At 40.5% G+C, this 17,054-nt stretch overlaps 1 protein-coding gene across 5 annotated transcripts in view; it reads right to left on the bottom strand.

The window, feature by feature from the left end:
* KREMEN1 (kringle containing transmembrane protein 1) overlaps positions 1-17,054 on the bottom strand; it is a 95,091-nt gene that overhangs the window by 48,339 nt on the left and 29,698 nt on the right. For all 5 annotated transcript variants that reach the window (XR_012125473.1, XR_012125474.1, XM_073222597.1 and 2 more), the window contains exon 4: positions 7,960-8,084. Coding sequence is in view for 3 of the 5 variants with exons in the window: in XM_073222597.1 (XP_073078698.1) it covers positions 7,960-8,084 (125 nt within the window). In the remaining 2 variants the exon portion in view is untranslated. The remainder of the gene's footprint in view (positions 1-7,959; positions 8,085-17,054) is intronic.

Below are 17,054 nucleotides of genomic sequence, written 5' to 3'. Positions count from 1 at the left end.
TTGACAATATGTGGGCTCTCTATTCTGTTCCATTGATCTATATGTTTATTCTTATACCAGTACCATACTGTTTTGATTACTGTAGTTTTGCAGTATAGGTTGAAGTCAGGGAGCATAATCCCCCTCAGCTTTGTTCTTTTTTCTGAGGATTGCTTTGGCTATTTGGGGTCTTTTGTGGTTCCATATGAATTTTAGAACTATTTGTTCATTAAAGAATGCTGTCAATATTTTGATAGGGATTATACTGAATCTGTAAATTGCTTGGGCAGGATGGCCATTTTGACAATATTTATTCTTCCTATCCATGAGCATGGGATAGATTTCCATTTATTTGTGTCTTCTTTAATTTCTCTCATGAGCGTTTTATAGTTTTCAGAGTACTGGTCTTTTACCTCCTTGGTGAGGTCTATTCCTAGATATTTTATTCTTTTTGGTGCAGCTGTAAATGGAATTGTTTTCCTTATTTCTCTTTCTGCTAGTTTGTTGTTAGTATATAGGAATACAACAGATTTATGTGTATTAATTTTGTATCCCACAACTTTGCTGAATCCAGTTATTAATTCTAATAGCTTTGGTGGAGTCTTTAGGGTTTTTATGTATAATATCATGTCACCTGCAAAAAGTGACAGTTCAACTTCTTCCTCACCAATCTGGATGGCTTTTATCAGCATCCCTTTTTTTATTAAGGTATCACTGATATACACTCTTATGAAGGTTTCACAAGAAGAACAATGTGGTCATTACATTCACCCTTATTATCGAGTTCCCCCCATACCCCATTGCAGTCACTGTCCATCAGTGTAGTAAGATGCCACAGAGTCCCTATTTGTCTTCTCTGAGCTACACTGTCTTCCCCATGACCCCACACCCACCATGTGCACCAGTCATGATACCCCACAATCCCCTTCTCCCTCCCTCCCCACCCACCCTCCCCCACGCCTCCCCTTTGGTAACCACCAGTCCCTTCTTGGAGTCTGTGAGTCTGCTGCTATTTTGTTCCTTCAGTTTTATCAGCATCCCTTTTTAATGTTTGCATTTCTACTGTATTTAAGTAAGTTTGGTAGGGGGTGGGGAGGAAGAGTCCCATAAACTTGAAACATTAATAAGAGTAACAGCTGATCACTTTACTGAATGTTTACTATGTGCCAGGTAGTAAGTGCTTTGTAGCTATTCTTCACAGCAAATTACAGGCTCCATTAAAATTTTTACTTTATTTTTTAACATATATAAACTATTTGCAAATCACATATGCAAAAAGGACTTTTGTTGCAACTATTATAAGGTACAACCATTTATATGGTATATAGTTCTATGAATTTAACCACTGTTACAGTCAGGATACAGAATAAGTGCATTACCCCAATAATGTTCCTATCTGGGACCTTTTGCTTTCTCCTTCTCCTTCCTATAAACCCTGGCAACCGCCAATCAGTTTTCCATTGCTATAGTGTTGTTTTTTTCAAAAATGTCAAATGCTATAGACTGAAAGTTTGTGTCTCTCCACCTCCCCAATGCATATTGAAAGCTAGTCCCCAGGGTGATGGCATTTGGAGGTGAGACTTTAAGAGATGAGGCTGTGAGGGCGGACCCCCATGAATCAGTGCCCTCCCTAAGGGGACTCCAGAGTGCTGCCTTGCCCCTTTTGCCATGTGAGGACTTAGTGGGAAGAAAGCCATCTATAAACCAGAAAAACATGACACCAAACACCAAATCTGCCAACACCTTGATCTTGGACTTCTCAGCCTCCAGAACTATGAGAAATAAATGTTTTGTTGTTTAAGCCACCAAATCTATGGTAATTTCACTACAGTAGCCATGTAAATGGAATCATATAGTATGTAACCTTTTGAGACTGGCTTTTCACTCAGTGTAATATGTTTGAGGTTCATTCAAATTGGTGCGTGTATCACTACTTTGCTCTTTTTTATTAATGCTTAATGATGTGGAAATGTCTTTTCATGTGCTTATTTGCCATTTGTATGTTCTCTTTGCTGAAGTATTTGTTCAAGTCTTGTCTGTTTTTAATTGGGTTATTTATGTATTTATTTTACTATTGAGGCTTTAGAGTTATTATTTTTTTTAGTACACTCTGGATACAAAGTTCTTTGTTGCATATGTGATTTGCAAATATTTTCTCCCAGGCTATGGCTGTACTTTTCATTCTTTTAAAGAATTCACAGAGCAAATGTTTTTAATTTTGTTGAAGTCCAAATTAAAGTTTACCAATTTTTTCTTTTATGGATCATGTTTTTGGTGTCACTAAAACTTTCTGTCTAAACCCAGGTCATGAAGATTTTTTTTCCACCTGTTTTGTTCTAAAAGTTCTATAAACAGTTAGACATAAGATCTGTTTTAAGTTCAGCATGTAGTCTTTTGTATTTAACTTCTGTCAATTAGCATAACGTTTGGTAATTCATCCATGTTGTATCAATATGTCTTACTGTATCTTTTCTTTTTACTGCTGAGCAGTACTCTGCAGTGTGCATACACCACAATTTACTTATCTGTTCATAAGTTAATGGACATTTGCATTATTTACAGTTTGGGGCTATTCTGAATAATGCTATGAACATTCATGTTTAAGTCTTTGTGTGAACAAAGGTTTTCATTTCTCTTAGGTAAGTACCCAGGTGTGGTATTGCTGAATCAGAGGACAGGTGTATATTTACCTTTACAAGAAACTTCAGACCTTTCTCTAAAGAGGCTGTACCATTTTGCATTCCTACCAGCAGTCTATGAGAGTTCCAGGGGCTCCACCTTCTTACCAATTCTTAGTATTTTCAGCATTTTTAACTTTAGTCATTCTAGTGGATATATAATGTTATCTCATTGTGGTTTTAGTTTGTATTTCCCCAATAACTAGTAATGCTGAACATCTTTTCATGTGTCTTTTGGCCATCCATGTGTTTTCCTTGGTGAAATTTTATTCAAATCTTTTGCCCATATTAAACTTGAATAGTCTTATAATTGAGTTGTAAGAGTTCTTTATATATTCTGTATACAAGTCTTTTATCAAATATTTGTTTGTCAAATACTTTCTTCCAGTATATGGCTTGCCTTTTCACTTCCTTAACTTTGTTTTTTGAAGTTGTTTTTAATACTGATAAGCCTAATTTACCAACATTTTCTTTTGTGTTTTGTGTTTTTTATATACTGTTTAAGAAATCTTTGTCTAACTCACTGTCTTAAGATTTTCTGTATGTTTTTCTAGAAGATTAATAGTTTTTGTTTTTATTGAGATGTAATTCATGTAATATAAACTTCACTATCTTAAAGTGTACATTTCAGTGGTTGTTAGTATATTCATTATGTTGACCGACCATCACCATTATCTAATTCTAGAACACTCCCCTGCCTTTGATATGAAACCCGGTATCAATAAACAGTTAGTCCTAATTCCTCCTACATCTGTCAGCCAGGAACTTACTTTCTGTCTCTATGGATTCGAATATTCTGGACACTTCATATAAATGGCATAATACAAAACCTGGCCTCTTATGTCTGGTTTCCTTCACTTAGCATAATGTTTTCAAGGTTCATCAGGTTGTAGCATGCATCAGTACTTCATTTCTTCTGGTGGTTGAATAATATTCCATTGTATGCAAATATTTCATTTTGTTTATCCTTTTCATTAGTTGATGGACACTAGGGTTGTTTCTACTTTTTGGCTATTATGAATAATGCTGCTAAGAATATTCATGTACAAGTTTTTGTGTGAACATGTTTTCAGCTTTCTTGGGTATATACCAAGGAGTGGAATTACTGGGTCATAAGGTAATCTATGTTTAACTTCTTGAGAAACTGCCAAGCTGTTTTCCACAGCAGCTGCACCATTTTACATTTCCACCAGCAATGAATGGAGGTTCTAACTTCTTCACATCCTCACCAGTGCTTGTTTTGTCCTTTTTTTTTAAGATTATAACCAACCAAGATTATTCATTATGTGAAGTGGTATCTTATTATGGTTTAATGATTTGTCTTTTCCTAAAGACTGATGATATTGAGCATCTTTTCATGTGATTATTGACTATTTGTATATCTTCTGTGGAGAAATGCCTATTCAAAACATTTGAGTATTTTTAAATTTGGTTGCCCTTTAATTGTCCAGTTGTAAGAGTTCTTTATATATTCTGGACATTAAATCCTTATTCAGATAGCATCTTACTATGCTGATGGGCAGTGACTGTAATGGGGTATATGGTGGGGACTGATAATGGGGGGAGTCTAGTAACCATAATGTTGCTCATGTAATTGTGTATTAATGATACAAAAAAAATCCTTATTCAGCTATATGATTTGCAAATATTTTCTCTCATTCTGTGAGTTGTTTTTTGCATTTTCTTAATAGCATCCTTGACATACACGTTTTAAATTTTGATGAAATATCTATTTTCATTTTGATTGCTTGTGCTTTTGCATCATAACTAAAAAACCATTTCTAACCCAAGGTCATGTATATTTTTGCCTATGCTTCCCTTTAAGAATTTTATGGTTTCAGCTATTACATTTAGGTCTTTGATCCATTTTTAGTTCATTTTTATATAAGTGTGAGGTTGGAGTCCAAATTCATTATTTTGCATGCGGGTATCCAGTAGTCCCAGGTTCATTTATTGAACAACTATTCTTCCTCCACCAAGTGATCTTGGCATTCTTGTCAAAATCAGTTGACCATAAATAACTGTATGGGTTTGTTTCTGGGCTCTAAATTCTATACCATTGGTCTAGGCTACAACATGCTACAACTGCAAAATTGAGTAGCTGAGAAACCACTTTGGAAATTCTTTTCTTGTGTAAAAGGTCAGATAGTAAATGTTTTTGGCTTTGTGAGACATACAGTTTCTCAGCTGCTCAGCTTTACTGTTGTAGCCTGAAAGTAGGCACAGACAATATGTAGAAGACTGGATGTGGTTATGTTTCTAAAAAACTTTATTTACAAAAACAGGTGGGTGGTAGGATTTGGGCCAATTGCCACTGTTTGTTGACTTTTGACCTGTTTGACAATTCTTATGCTAATATTAGTCTCTTGATTCCCACAAGTTAATGGAAAGTCTTGAGATCAGGCAGGGTACATCCTCTAAAGTTGATCTTTTTAAAAATTATTTTGGTTATTCCAGGTTCTTTGCCTTTCCATATACATTTTAGGATCAGCTTGTCAATTAAAAAAATTATGATTTTGATTGGGATTGCATTGAATCTGTGGTCCAATTTGGGAAGAACTGACATTTTAACAATATTGAGTTTTCTAATCCACGAACAAAGTCTGTATCTCCATTTATTTAGATCTTTAATTTCCTCCTGCAGTGTAAATTAAGTATTTGGTATATAGATAGGTCTTTAATATCTTTTGTTAAATTTACTTTTATTTATGCTCTTATAAATGAAATTAAAATTTTTATTTTCTAATTGTTCACTGCTAGTACCTAGAAATGCAACACAGAATTGATTTTTGAATATGACCTTTTAACCTGCAACCTTGCTAAACTTACTTATTAGTTCTAGTAGCTTTTTCATATATTCTTTAGAATTGTCTATATACTTGATCACGTTGTCCATAAATAAATATTACTTCCTCCTTTCCAACCTACATGCTTTTTATATCTTTTTTCTTGCTTCATTTCATTGGCAAGGGCCTCCAAAATAATACTCATTAAAAAGATGAGAATGGGCATCATTGTTTGTTCCTGATCTTAGGTAGAAAGCACTGAACCTTACGCCATTGAATATGTTACCTTTAGTTTTTTTACAGATGCTGTTAATCAGGGTGAGGAAGTTCCATTCTATTCTTGGTATGCTGGTGAATTTTATCATTAGTGATTGCTGTGTTTTCTCAAATACTTTTGCTATGTTTTTATTTTGAAATAATTTCAAACCTACAGAAAAGTTACAAGAAAAATTATAAAAATAATTACAAAAGAGACCCCTTTCACCCGGTGACTCCCACTCAAGTTGGCAGCTGTTTGAATCACATCCTTTGTAGAAAAGGATCCAATCCAGGATCATAAGTATACTTAGCTGTCAGATCTCTTCAGTCTCTTTTAATCTGGAATAATCATTCCTTCCCTGACCTTTATGATTTTGACATTTTTAAAGAAGAATAAAGGCCAGTCATTTTGTAGAATATCCCCCATTTAGGATTTGCCTAATGTTTATTGTGATCAGATTCATATTATGCCTTTTTGGCAGAAGGATCAACAAAGTGACGTTATGCTCTTGACAGTTCAGGTGGGATACAATGTGCAGTTGTCCCATCACTGGATTGACTTTGATCACTTGAGTAAGGTAGTGCCAGTTTTCTCCACTGCAGAATTACTTGTTTTCCCTTAATAGTATTTTGTGGGACATCTTTGAGGCTATATAAATATCCTGTTCCTCACGCAACCTTTACCCACTAGTAGATGAGGATGTGGGATATTTGCGTACCTTGATATTTGCTCTCTGAATCATTATTACTATGACGGTTGTCAGATGGTTAATTTTCTAATTTCATCATTTCTTCTACATGTATTAGTTGGCACTCTCCTGTAAGGAAATGCTTTTCTTCTCCTTATATATTTGTTTACTTATTTATTTAAATCAGTGTGGATTTATATCAGCGTGGATTCTTATTTTATTCAATGGGGTATATTTATTATCATTTGTTTTGAAGCTCAGATTACTTCTGTTTCTCCAGTGGAGACCCTTTAGGCTGCTTCCTCTGTCTTTCTGACCAGTCCCTGTCATTTCTTACTTTCTTGTATGAGATGTTTCAGGCTCATCTTGCACTTTCTCAGAATCACCTCTAGAATCAGCAATTCATTCCAAGTAGCACTGGTTCTTTTTAATGGAGAACAGTATTTAGAAACCCAAGATCTGAGTGCTAAATGTGCATTCCAGTACCAGTGTGTCACTGTTTCTGGGCTCCTTTAGTGGACAGAGCTAAGCAATATGTGTGTATATACATATATACACAGACACATAAACATATTTATATTTATTTCTATATCTTTATATATATCAAAACCATGCACTATACTTATAACTTCAGTCCCTGTCCAACACTACATGCTTCATTTCAGTTTCTCCTGGCTCCCTTCTCCAACAGAGAGAAATCTAGCTCCCATTATCCTTCATATATTTACCTATATGCTCAATCCCTTTGCAGTAATCAATCACTTGTCATGTTGGACCAAACTGCCTTGCTAAGCCTCACACAGGCCCTGAACCCTGCCAGGCTACTCTCCTTGCTTGGGCCTGATTAATGGCTTGACTGAATTTTTAAGGGAAGATGGATGGATGGATGGATGGACGAATGGATGGATGGATGGATGGGTGGATGGATGGATGGATGGATGGATGGATGGATGGATGGGTGGATGGATGGATGGATGGATGGATGGATGGGTGGATGGGTGGATGGATGGATGGATGGATGGATGGATGGATGGATGGAAAGAAGGAAGGATGGAAGAAAGGAAATAAAGAAGGAAAGGACTTTTCTTCTTTTTTTGATATAACAAACAATAGCATTATTGAACTCAATGGCCAAGGAATGAATTTCAAATAGAGGAGTGGATAAGAAGAAAAGAAGACATTCTGGACTCGTGTGTAGTCTAGGGCCTTTTAATGTATCAAGGAAATAACCACTACGTTGGTTTATTCCCAGATCCACTGTGGAGTCAGAGATGCCCCTGCTCACAGCACACAAGTGCATAGGGAAGCACCTCTGTTGGAGGTCAAATGGAGGTGCAGATACTGGGACTTCCCTTCCCTTTCCTCCTAGGGTTTAGACAAGAGTACTGCCTGACTCTCTTGAATCCCAAGCTCCACTCTCCCTCCCACTTCTCCTTGGCAGAAAAGCAGAGTTGTAGAGCTTGACAGGTTTATTTTTTTAAAATTCATATATATGTTTGTAAGTTATCTCAGCAGAATGCATTTACATCTTTATGTTTTTCTACAGATACACAGCCACATAGCCATTACCTTGAACCTCTGACTCCGACAAAAACTGATACAGGTTTGTATGGTAAGTTTGTTAGATGTTTTACTGGCACCAGTGAGAGGAGGTGGGTTTCCATGATCCTTGTAGCAGCCAAGGTTTCCAGGCACTGGAGAAAAAAAGAAAAGCAAAAGAATTTCACAACATCTGGCTGTGAAACACTAATTTGTGCTGGTACTTTGATCTCAGTCAATGTTTCCACTCTTAAGGTACAAATAAATAAGCAACATGGTTTAAAAATGGAGGCCTTAAATGTTCTCTGCTATGTGTAATGTAGGGGGACACAGGGAAGGCAGTATACCAGGTAAGAGAAGTAGTGACTGTGCAGCGTCTTACTTCCCTGATGGGCAGTGACTGTAATGGGGTATGTGGTGGGGAGCTGATAATAGGGGGAGCCTATAACCATAATGTTGTTCATGTAACTACATTAATGATAGCAAAAAAAAAAAAGTGTCCTCTGCTAAACGCCACGTTTTAGTTTTATTTTGAAGAGTATGTGAAACCCAGGTTCATCTTTAACTAACCTGTTCAATATTGATAGAATTTACTATTGAAGAGAACTAGGAATAATTCCTAAAAAGTAGAGAAGCCTACAGTATGTAAATTATATATCAGAGTCATGGGAGGGCAGGAAAAGCCCTTAGAAGTCCTTGTGCTTCCATTGTTCCTTAAAAAGTCCCACTTCAGTGAGTGTATTAATTTCCTCTTTCTTGGAACAAATTACCACAAGCCTAGTGGCTTAAAGCAGCATGAATTCATTCTCTCGCAGTTCAGGAGGTCAGAAGAACTAAGTGGATCTTAGGGAAATCAAGGTGTCAGCAGGGCCTTGCTCCTTCTGGAGGCTCAGAAAGAGAATCTGTTCCTTGCCCTTCCCATCTCCTAAAAACTGCCCCCGTCCCTGAGACTGTGACCAAACCACTCGAGCCTCTGCTTCATCATATTGCCTTCCCTCCCTCTGCCTCCTTTTTCACATCATCTCTGACTCTGGTCGTCCTGCTTCTGTTATAAGACCCTGTGTGATTACATCGAGCCCACCTGAATAAGGATACTCTCCCCACCTCAAAACCTGTAACTTAATCATATCTGCAGAGTGCCTTATGCCATGTAAGGTAACATATTCAAAGATTCCAGACATTTTGGGGGGGGGCCAATATTCAGCTGACTGCAGTGGACCTGTTAGCGTTCCACAACCACACAATCAGATAGTTTGGTTTAGTAGAAAAAGGTGTATGTGGGAATAAAGAAACCTGAATACAGGTACCAACTATACTTGTACAAACCAATACATACACCAATATAAGTGGCAAAGTTGATGAGATGCCAATTTGCAATTAGGCTACAAGAGACTGTGACGTCTGTCTTGCTAGCAGACTCTTTCTCTTGCCTTCTCAGCTTATGTACTTTGATGAAGTAATATACCATGTCTGGGGGGTCACGGGTAAGGAGCTGAGGGTGGTCTTGAGCCAACAGCCAATAAGAAACCAAGACTTTCAGTTTCTGCAAAGACTGAATCCTACCAACAACTGTGTATGCTTGAAGTAGACCCTTCCTCAGTGGAGCCTTCAGATGAGACCCCAGCCCTTGCAGACACATTGACTGCAGTTTATGAGAGACCTTTAAGGAGAGGACCCAGCTAAGCCATGCACAGATTTCTTGATCCAAATAAAGTGTGAGATGATAAATGTGTGTTCTTTAAGTCACTAAGTTGTAGGGTAATTTATTATACAGGAACAGCTAACTAATTAAACACCTATAAAATACATATTAAATATATGTTTATTGAATGAAGGAATAAATTTATATAAGCCACGAACAAATCAACTTCTCTGGACCTTAATTTTCTATCTGTGTTATTAACTTGTGAATCATTTCACTATCAGCTCTTTCCTTATATTCTCTGTTTGACTCCTCACTGTTGATACAACTGAAGATAGAATAAGACATGAATGAGGCCTGGTCCTAGAAGCACTTTGAGGTTTAAGAGCTATACAGTATCCAATTCCAAAGTGAACCACATACATTCTTAGAATCCATTTTCCTTTATGTTTAAGACTGAAAAACAGCATGGTCCAGTTTAACAAGCTTTATATTGACATTAGTCTTTGGCATATAAAAATACACACGTGTATATGTGTATTTGTCCACACACACTTTTTAATGTCTGTCACCATCTAGGTCTAACCAGTCCATTTTAAATTGGCAGGAAGTACCTCTGCTAACTCAAAGAGTCACCCTTCCCCTTCTAAGCCAAGTGGTTATCCTTCTCTCTTGCGTCACACATGGTTCAAATATAACAAATGTGGCTCACCACACAAATGTTAAAATGCATCTTTTGGAAACAAACCAGATCTCTATAGTAGCAAATGTAAACAGAAAAGCTCTAGGCAGTAGGAGTCCAGTGTTCAGCGGGGGCCTGGCTTGGTTATAGAGTTTAAACAAATGCAGTGAGTTAACATCTTTAGCTGGGGTGTATCATATAAGCCAAGTTTGTTAAAGGGACCTTGCACATGGAAACCTGAACCACACATTTAATGGTTCTTAATGAGAATTACTTGATCATGAATATCCTGGTCATTTACTCTGATTTTGTCTCATTTATTCCATTATGCTCACAAGTAAGCATGTTATTATGTATTAATTTATAGGGAGCCCAAGGCACATAATCATAAATGTTAAGATTAGACACAAACAAGGTTGTGGGTTCTGCTAATGCAGCTGGAACCTATAAGCTTTATTCACAATTCAGTGAGCAGATGCAGGCAGCTCATGTTCCAGTGGTGCCATGAGGTCCCCAAACACACCATGAGGTAGATCACTGGAAATCAGCCCAAACCATGCTGCTGCTCCATCCATTTGAATATTAATAGCTGGTATCGTCTTTGCCACCCAAGTCAATCACTTGCCAGACACTGACAGTTCTACTTCCTAAAATATTGCAGACATCTGTCCATGTCTTTCTACCAACACTCTCACTTCCCCAGTGGCCCACCTAGGCTGCCCTCTCCTTCCAGTTAGACTACTGCATCAGTCTCCTGCTCCTTCTCCCTGTTTCTGGGCTCACTGTACTCTGAACTAATTAGTACACTGCAACCAGAATACTCTTTATAGCACATTTCCACACAGAAGGAAGGTGAGGGCAAAATCCTAAGGGCAAGAATGACCTTGGCTTTTGCAGGGATAAAAAAGAAGTGAGTATGATCAGTGACTGAAAGAGGAAAAAGCAGCAGGAGCTGGAGAGGTATGCAGGGGCCCTGCCGAAAACCCTCAAAGCTCCTTAGTTGCCCCTGAGGATTAAATCCAAACTCACATGGTATACGAAGCCCGGCAGGATCTGGGCTGCTTCCCTTCCCCTCCCCACTCAGCAGGACCTCCCCCATCCCTGGGCTCACATTGCCTATGAAGGCCAAGATAAATTATTGTATATTTGTAAGATTCCCAGCTGTGCATTGCCTTCTGGCCTCTGGACTTTTGACATGCCATTCCTTCTATTTGGAGTACTCTTCCCTGCTTAAGACTGCAGGCTGAGCATAACTTCCCCTGGGAAGCTCCAGGGCCTCCCATCACCCCACCCCCAGCCCCACAAAAAAGGCTGTGCTTCTGCTGTGTAGTCCTGTGGCAGCCTATGCTGAGCGTGATTCTAAACACCTGTTCACTGACTCTCTCCCCAACTAACCATGGACGACTTAAGGATAGGACTGTATTTTCCACACACTACTGTATTCACAGGGCCTGGCATGGTCCCAGCCAAACAGCATGTGCTCTGAACGGTGTGCTGAGTGAACAAGCATGCTCCGTGCTGTCGGCTGAAATCACAGAGTGAGTAGGTCAAGGTTACTTAGGCAGCAGGGAATGAAGAGAGCAAAGCACAAGTGAAAAACTGAGCTGATCTGCGTATCATCCACTTAAAGCTGGTAACCCTTGGTTTTGACGCCTGCCTGCTCACTGTCCTCTTTGGCTATTAGAAAAACCATTCTAGATAACTGAGTTTTCCACAGAGGTTAACTTTAACCTTAAAATTTTATTTTTATCATTTTGGATGAAACCTTTCTAAAATGCATGAACTATTTCTTTGAAAATATTTAAGTTTGTTTAACCTACTTAAAATTTTTCTTGGTGGCTTAAGGTCATCAAATGGCCTTCACCAAATGGCCCCAGACTGGTGAACATTTTTTTACATTCTTGTGTCTGGCTTTACCAGTTAGTCTGTCTCCTTAGTCGCTGTCGAGGCTGCTGAGCCGCCGACCATCAGAACTGGAAGGAGTCTCAGAGCACTTCTGCCTCTTGCCACTGCCATTGCCGGCAGTCCATGTGCCGCCTCTGCTCAACTGGCTGCTTCTTAGGGTTAGAACAAAACTATTGAGCTTATTAGAATTGTGTAAAAAATAAGGATAAATAGTCACTGAAAGATGGGGGGTGACTTTATGCACCCCACTTTCTGCCATTCATATCATAGCTCAGGAGTTGATTTTGCTTGTTTCCGTCCCAGTAACAAGGTGATCTTCTCAAGGGCCCTGGTGCTACCGTCCCCTGTCGAGAAGCGGCCAGCATGCTGCAGCGATGGTAAACGTGAGCTTTGGGGTTGGACTCCAGGTGAATTCTGGCCCTCCGCTACAGACTTTCTAAGCTTAGTTTCATCAAGAGTGAGATGAGGAACAATACAGGCCTCAAAGGGTTCTTCTGAGAACTAAAATGAGATCGTGTAAATTAAGTAAACACCACAAAGCCTGGTGAGATAGTATGTGCCGAATAAATAGTGTTTATTATCATTATATATAATAAGGCTTTCATCCTTCACCACACAAACAAGAACTTGCTCAGTAATAGAAAATAAAATAGCATTGAATGAAAACACAAAATCAAAGGCAGCCACCTCAGAAAACTGGGTTTGATTCCAGATATTACACTATTTATCTCTTACATCTGGTTAGTACCCAGTGCCTTTTCTCATAAGCATCGCACATGAAACTCAGCCTCCTTTCAGGAAGGTAGGACACATGATGTTACTCCTATGCGACAAAGAAGGGATATGTTTATGAAGGAATAAATTGATTTTATTATAGGATACTCTCCCCACCTCAAAACCTGTAACTTAATCATATCTGCAAAGTGCCTTATGCCATGTAAGGTAACATATTCAAAGATTCTGGGGATTACAACATAGACATTTTTGGGGGGGCCAATATTCAGCGGACCCCAGTGAACCTGTTAGTGTTTCACAACCACACAATCAGATAGTTTGGTCTAGTAGAAAAAGGTGTATGTGGCAATAAAGAAACCTGAATATAGGTACAACTATATTTGTACAGACCAATGTACCTGGCAAAGTTGTTGAGATGCCAATTTGCGATTAGGTCTAAGTCTAAGGGTCTTACGTGGGGACACAGAAGATGGACATAAGCTCTAGGGTTGCAGATTTTCAGTCCAAGGTTTTTTTCTTGGCATGTCTGTGCTCCTTTTCTCACAGGGCCAGCCTGGGGAACTAAATGAATGTGAGACTGAGCACTGAGTGCTCAGGCACAGCAGTCCCTCGGCACTGCACCGCGAGGCCAGCCTCTGAGGGGTGCCACTGCCCTCTGACTCGCGCTGGAAAGTGTGGCTCGAGATCTTGCTGGAGAAGACACGTCATGCAGTCTTCAAAAGCATTACTGGTCAACTGAGTGGATTTCCAGACCGTGTCCCACCCTCAGCTCTTCCCAGAAGCAGGGAGGAAAAGTCAGTTTGAAAAAGGATATTGTTTTCAAATTCCTTTTTACTTTCAAGACCACTTTAAAGCCCTGTGGCTTGGTCATGCATTTTTCCTCTTCCCAAAAGAGGCTTCATCACTTTCAATTAAAAAAAAAATCATCTTAAAATACAAATGGACCCCTTGTTTATCTTAGATGATGCCTTAAAACTCATGACAGTCAGTTACCACTCTCTTCAGATGTTCAGAGTTCTTGACAGAGACTAAAGTTTGGAGGTAGTTGAGGGGCGATGGTCCACTATTCAGACTACTGTTCTTTTACTAATTCAAGGAACTGTCGGGAAGCAACCAGGCAGACTTACTGAGCACCCATTACATTTGGGTATAACTGGGGCCTCCCTATGATGGTGCTACACACGCTTCCATGCAGGTCCCACGGCCGACAGCCCTTTTCTGAGGACCACCTGTTGCCCATGGCACCTGCTCAGAAGATCTGTTCCCATCACTGCAGCTGGTTGGAGGTGGGCCAAAGGACCCCACCCTCTGGCTGACTCCCACTGGGGCCACTAGATTCTTTCCCAGGAAGTTGGAATTGGCATTCCAGTTAGTGAGTTGCAGGCACTGGACTTGTAGGGTTTTGTCATGTAGGGATAAAGGCAACTAGCGGTGTTTGGCCACATGAGTTGATGAGTGAGCTAATTCTGCTGGTTCACAAGAAAAGAATGGACACCACACTGAGAGAGAGGCAGGGTGGGAGACCAGGGGGCCCCGGAGACAGACAGCCAAAGTGGGTACTTTCTTCCCCCATTCTTGGGACACTGGGCTGGATTCTGCAATACACTCCTGATGTCCTTCCAATAAATCCCTTTGCTCAAGTTAGCTTGAGTGAGTTCTGTTCCAGGGCAATCAAACAATTTCTGACAAAGACAGAAAGCGTGCCTGTTATGATAATAGCTCAATTTGAATACAATTCTTCAGATGGTAATTTGCCTAAGAAGTTCTGACTGCTGCTGCGTTTTCTATTCCAGGGCTCTGCCCAGATCCGGGACATCTGTTTAAGCAACCAGAAGCAGAGTTCTTGTTTTGCGTTTTAGAAAACCCTTTTCTGGCTCTGCCAAACTCCTTTCACGTTTTCTTTTAAGTACAGTCTGCTTCCTCATTAATGATGTGGTGGCTGCTTATTTCACATGTCTCTCAACCTTGTGCTGAGACTTCCTTCTGCCCCAGGAACCTCACACCAGTGCCTCAGTGGCTGATTTCTCCCTTCCGTGGAAACGAGGACGATGTACACACGAGATGCCGCTGCTGGCATCCTGTCAGAGGACCGACCATTTCAAATACTCCCTTCTGGGTGTCAGAGGGTTAAGCATAAATCCACCCACCCTCTCAGCCGGGCCCTGAGAGCACTGCTCCCATCCGGTCCAGACTCCTCCCAGATCGCACAGCGGCCATGGGTCCGAGTCTTATCACACCATGGCCCCACCTTACCTCTTAACCTCCTTTCTGAACATCAGCTCCCCTTTCCTGTCACTCTGACTCTTCAAGCAGCCCTACTCATGTCTCTGAGTATCATATCAACTCACCCAAATAGTTAACTAAACACAACCTTTTCTTCTTTACGGAATTTTACCTCTAGGGGAAGGTAGTACAAGTTCCTAAGGATCCTGTCCACCCCCCACCCCCACCCGCCACCATGGCCTTGATGTATCACAGCGGTGTTCTCTGCTGGTGGGGGTGGTTCCTTCTCTGAAACTTAATTTCTGGCAATTTAATGTGTGGACAGTCTCCAAAGGAGGCTCTAATAGCTGCTCCCCTCTCCACACACGTGTGTTGCTCCTTCTTTAGGAGTTGGAATCAGCTTCCTCTCCTCTAGAATCTGGGCTGGCCTTGCGACTTGCTTTATCAATAGAATGGGGTGAATTCTGAGTTCATGCCTTAAGATGACTGGCAGCTTGTGCTCCCCTCTCTCGGAAGCCAGCCACCATGTAAGAAGCTGAATACGCTGCGGGAAAGAGCGGTCACCTGGTGCAGGCCTGGAGCCACCGTGGATGTCAGCCCCGCGGAGCCCCCAGGTGGAGGCCGCCACCTGACTGAGCCCAGGTGAGAGCAGCAGCAGAAGGGCAGGGCTGACACCCAGCCAACCCACAGAATCGGGAGAAATGATAAGTTGTTGCCATTTCAAGCCACAAGGGTTTGGGGTGACTTGTTATGCAGTTAACAGACAACTGAAACACCTTCCTCAACAGAAGGTCAGTCCAAGTTCATGAGGAATGATACAGCTGCATCTCTGGGAAGGGTTTAGTTTGTTGACTTGAACTGGTTTTTTTTTTAGAGACACCACAAATATCCAAGCAAAGAACCACACAGTCATCTTTTACTCTCCCTGCTGTTTCATGCCTTATATATTCCACTTGTCATCAAGTTCTGTCGTCTTCCTAAATGCATCTTGGATTTAACCCTTCCTGTCTTCTCTCACTGCTGCCGTCACAGCCCAGGCCCTGTTCCCTGGATTTAGAAATCTACACCCATCCTCTCCTCCCCAAACTTCCTTCATCTGATCCACCCTGTAAATGGGCGCTGGGCTCACCTTCCAAAGGAGGGCTTTCAGCACGTTAGTTCCCATGTTATCAACTCTGGCTTCCGAGGCCTGAACTGCTTCCTCTCTGGCCATCCTGCTTGGGAGCTTGGTTTCCAGCGAACATGCAACAATCCCACGCCCGTCCTCCTAGTCCAACAGGCTGTTCCCTGGTCTGCTGTGCCTTGACCTATCCAGCCTCATCAGCCTTTCTCATAGCAATGCCTCCAATTTCTACAGTCCTCCTGAGTCCTCTCATCTTCAGAGACTCACAGAACTCGACTTTGGCCTTCAGCCTTATTTATATAATTGGTGGGCTGGTCTCCAATTTTCTCCTATGTTTATAACTTGAATTCCTAATTACATCATAGGATTGAGGGTAGGGACTACTTCTTACACGGATTGTATATTGTATTATTGTACATTGTATTATTCATGTACAATCTTAAGTGATTGTATATTCCTTACAGGCAAGTGCTGGTGTAAAGATTTCCAAGAAAACCATCCTTATTGATCTGAACGACTTTCCCTTTCTAAGTTATTAGTATGCTTTACACAATTGTACTTGAGAATATTTTGGAAATACAGTCTATATCTGTCACCAAGGAAAATGTCCATTTGTTTCAGAAAGTATGTATTTTTTTAATGGAAAATTAAATAATATCCACTGCCAAAAACAAAGAACAATCGCATACACACCAGATCTGAGCCATCAAACTGCACTGGAGAACCAATGCAGGGCCTCTGTGTTGACTGAGTGCAAAGCCACATCAGATCCCAGGGGAATGGCCACTGTAGCAGCTGAGGAGCCCCACCGCCAG

The sequence above is a fragment of the Manis javanica genome, chromosome 15, assembly GCF_040802235.1.
Source record: "Manis javanica isolate MJ-LG chromosome 15, MJ_LKY, whole genome shotgun sequence".
In the NCBI taxonomy this organism is placed as follows: Eukaryota; Metazoa; Chordata; class Mammalia; order Pholidota; family Manidae; genus Manis; species Manis javanica.
The sequence above is the reverse complement of the archived record's forward strand: the minus strand, read 5'-3'. Positions and strand labels throughout refer to the sequence as shown.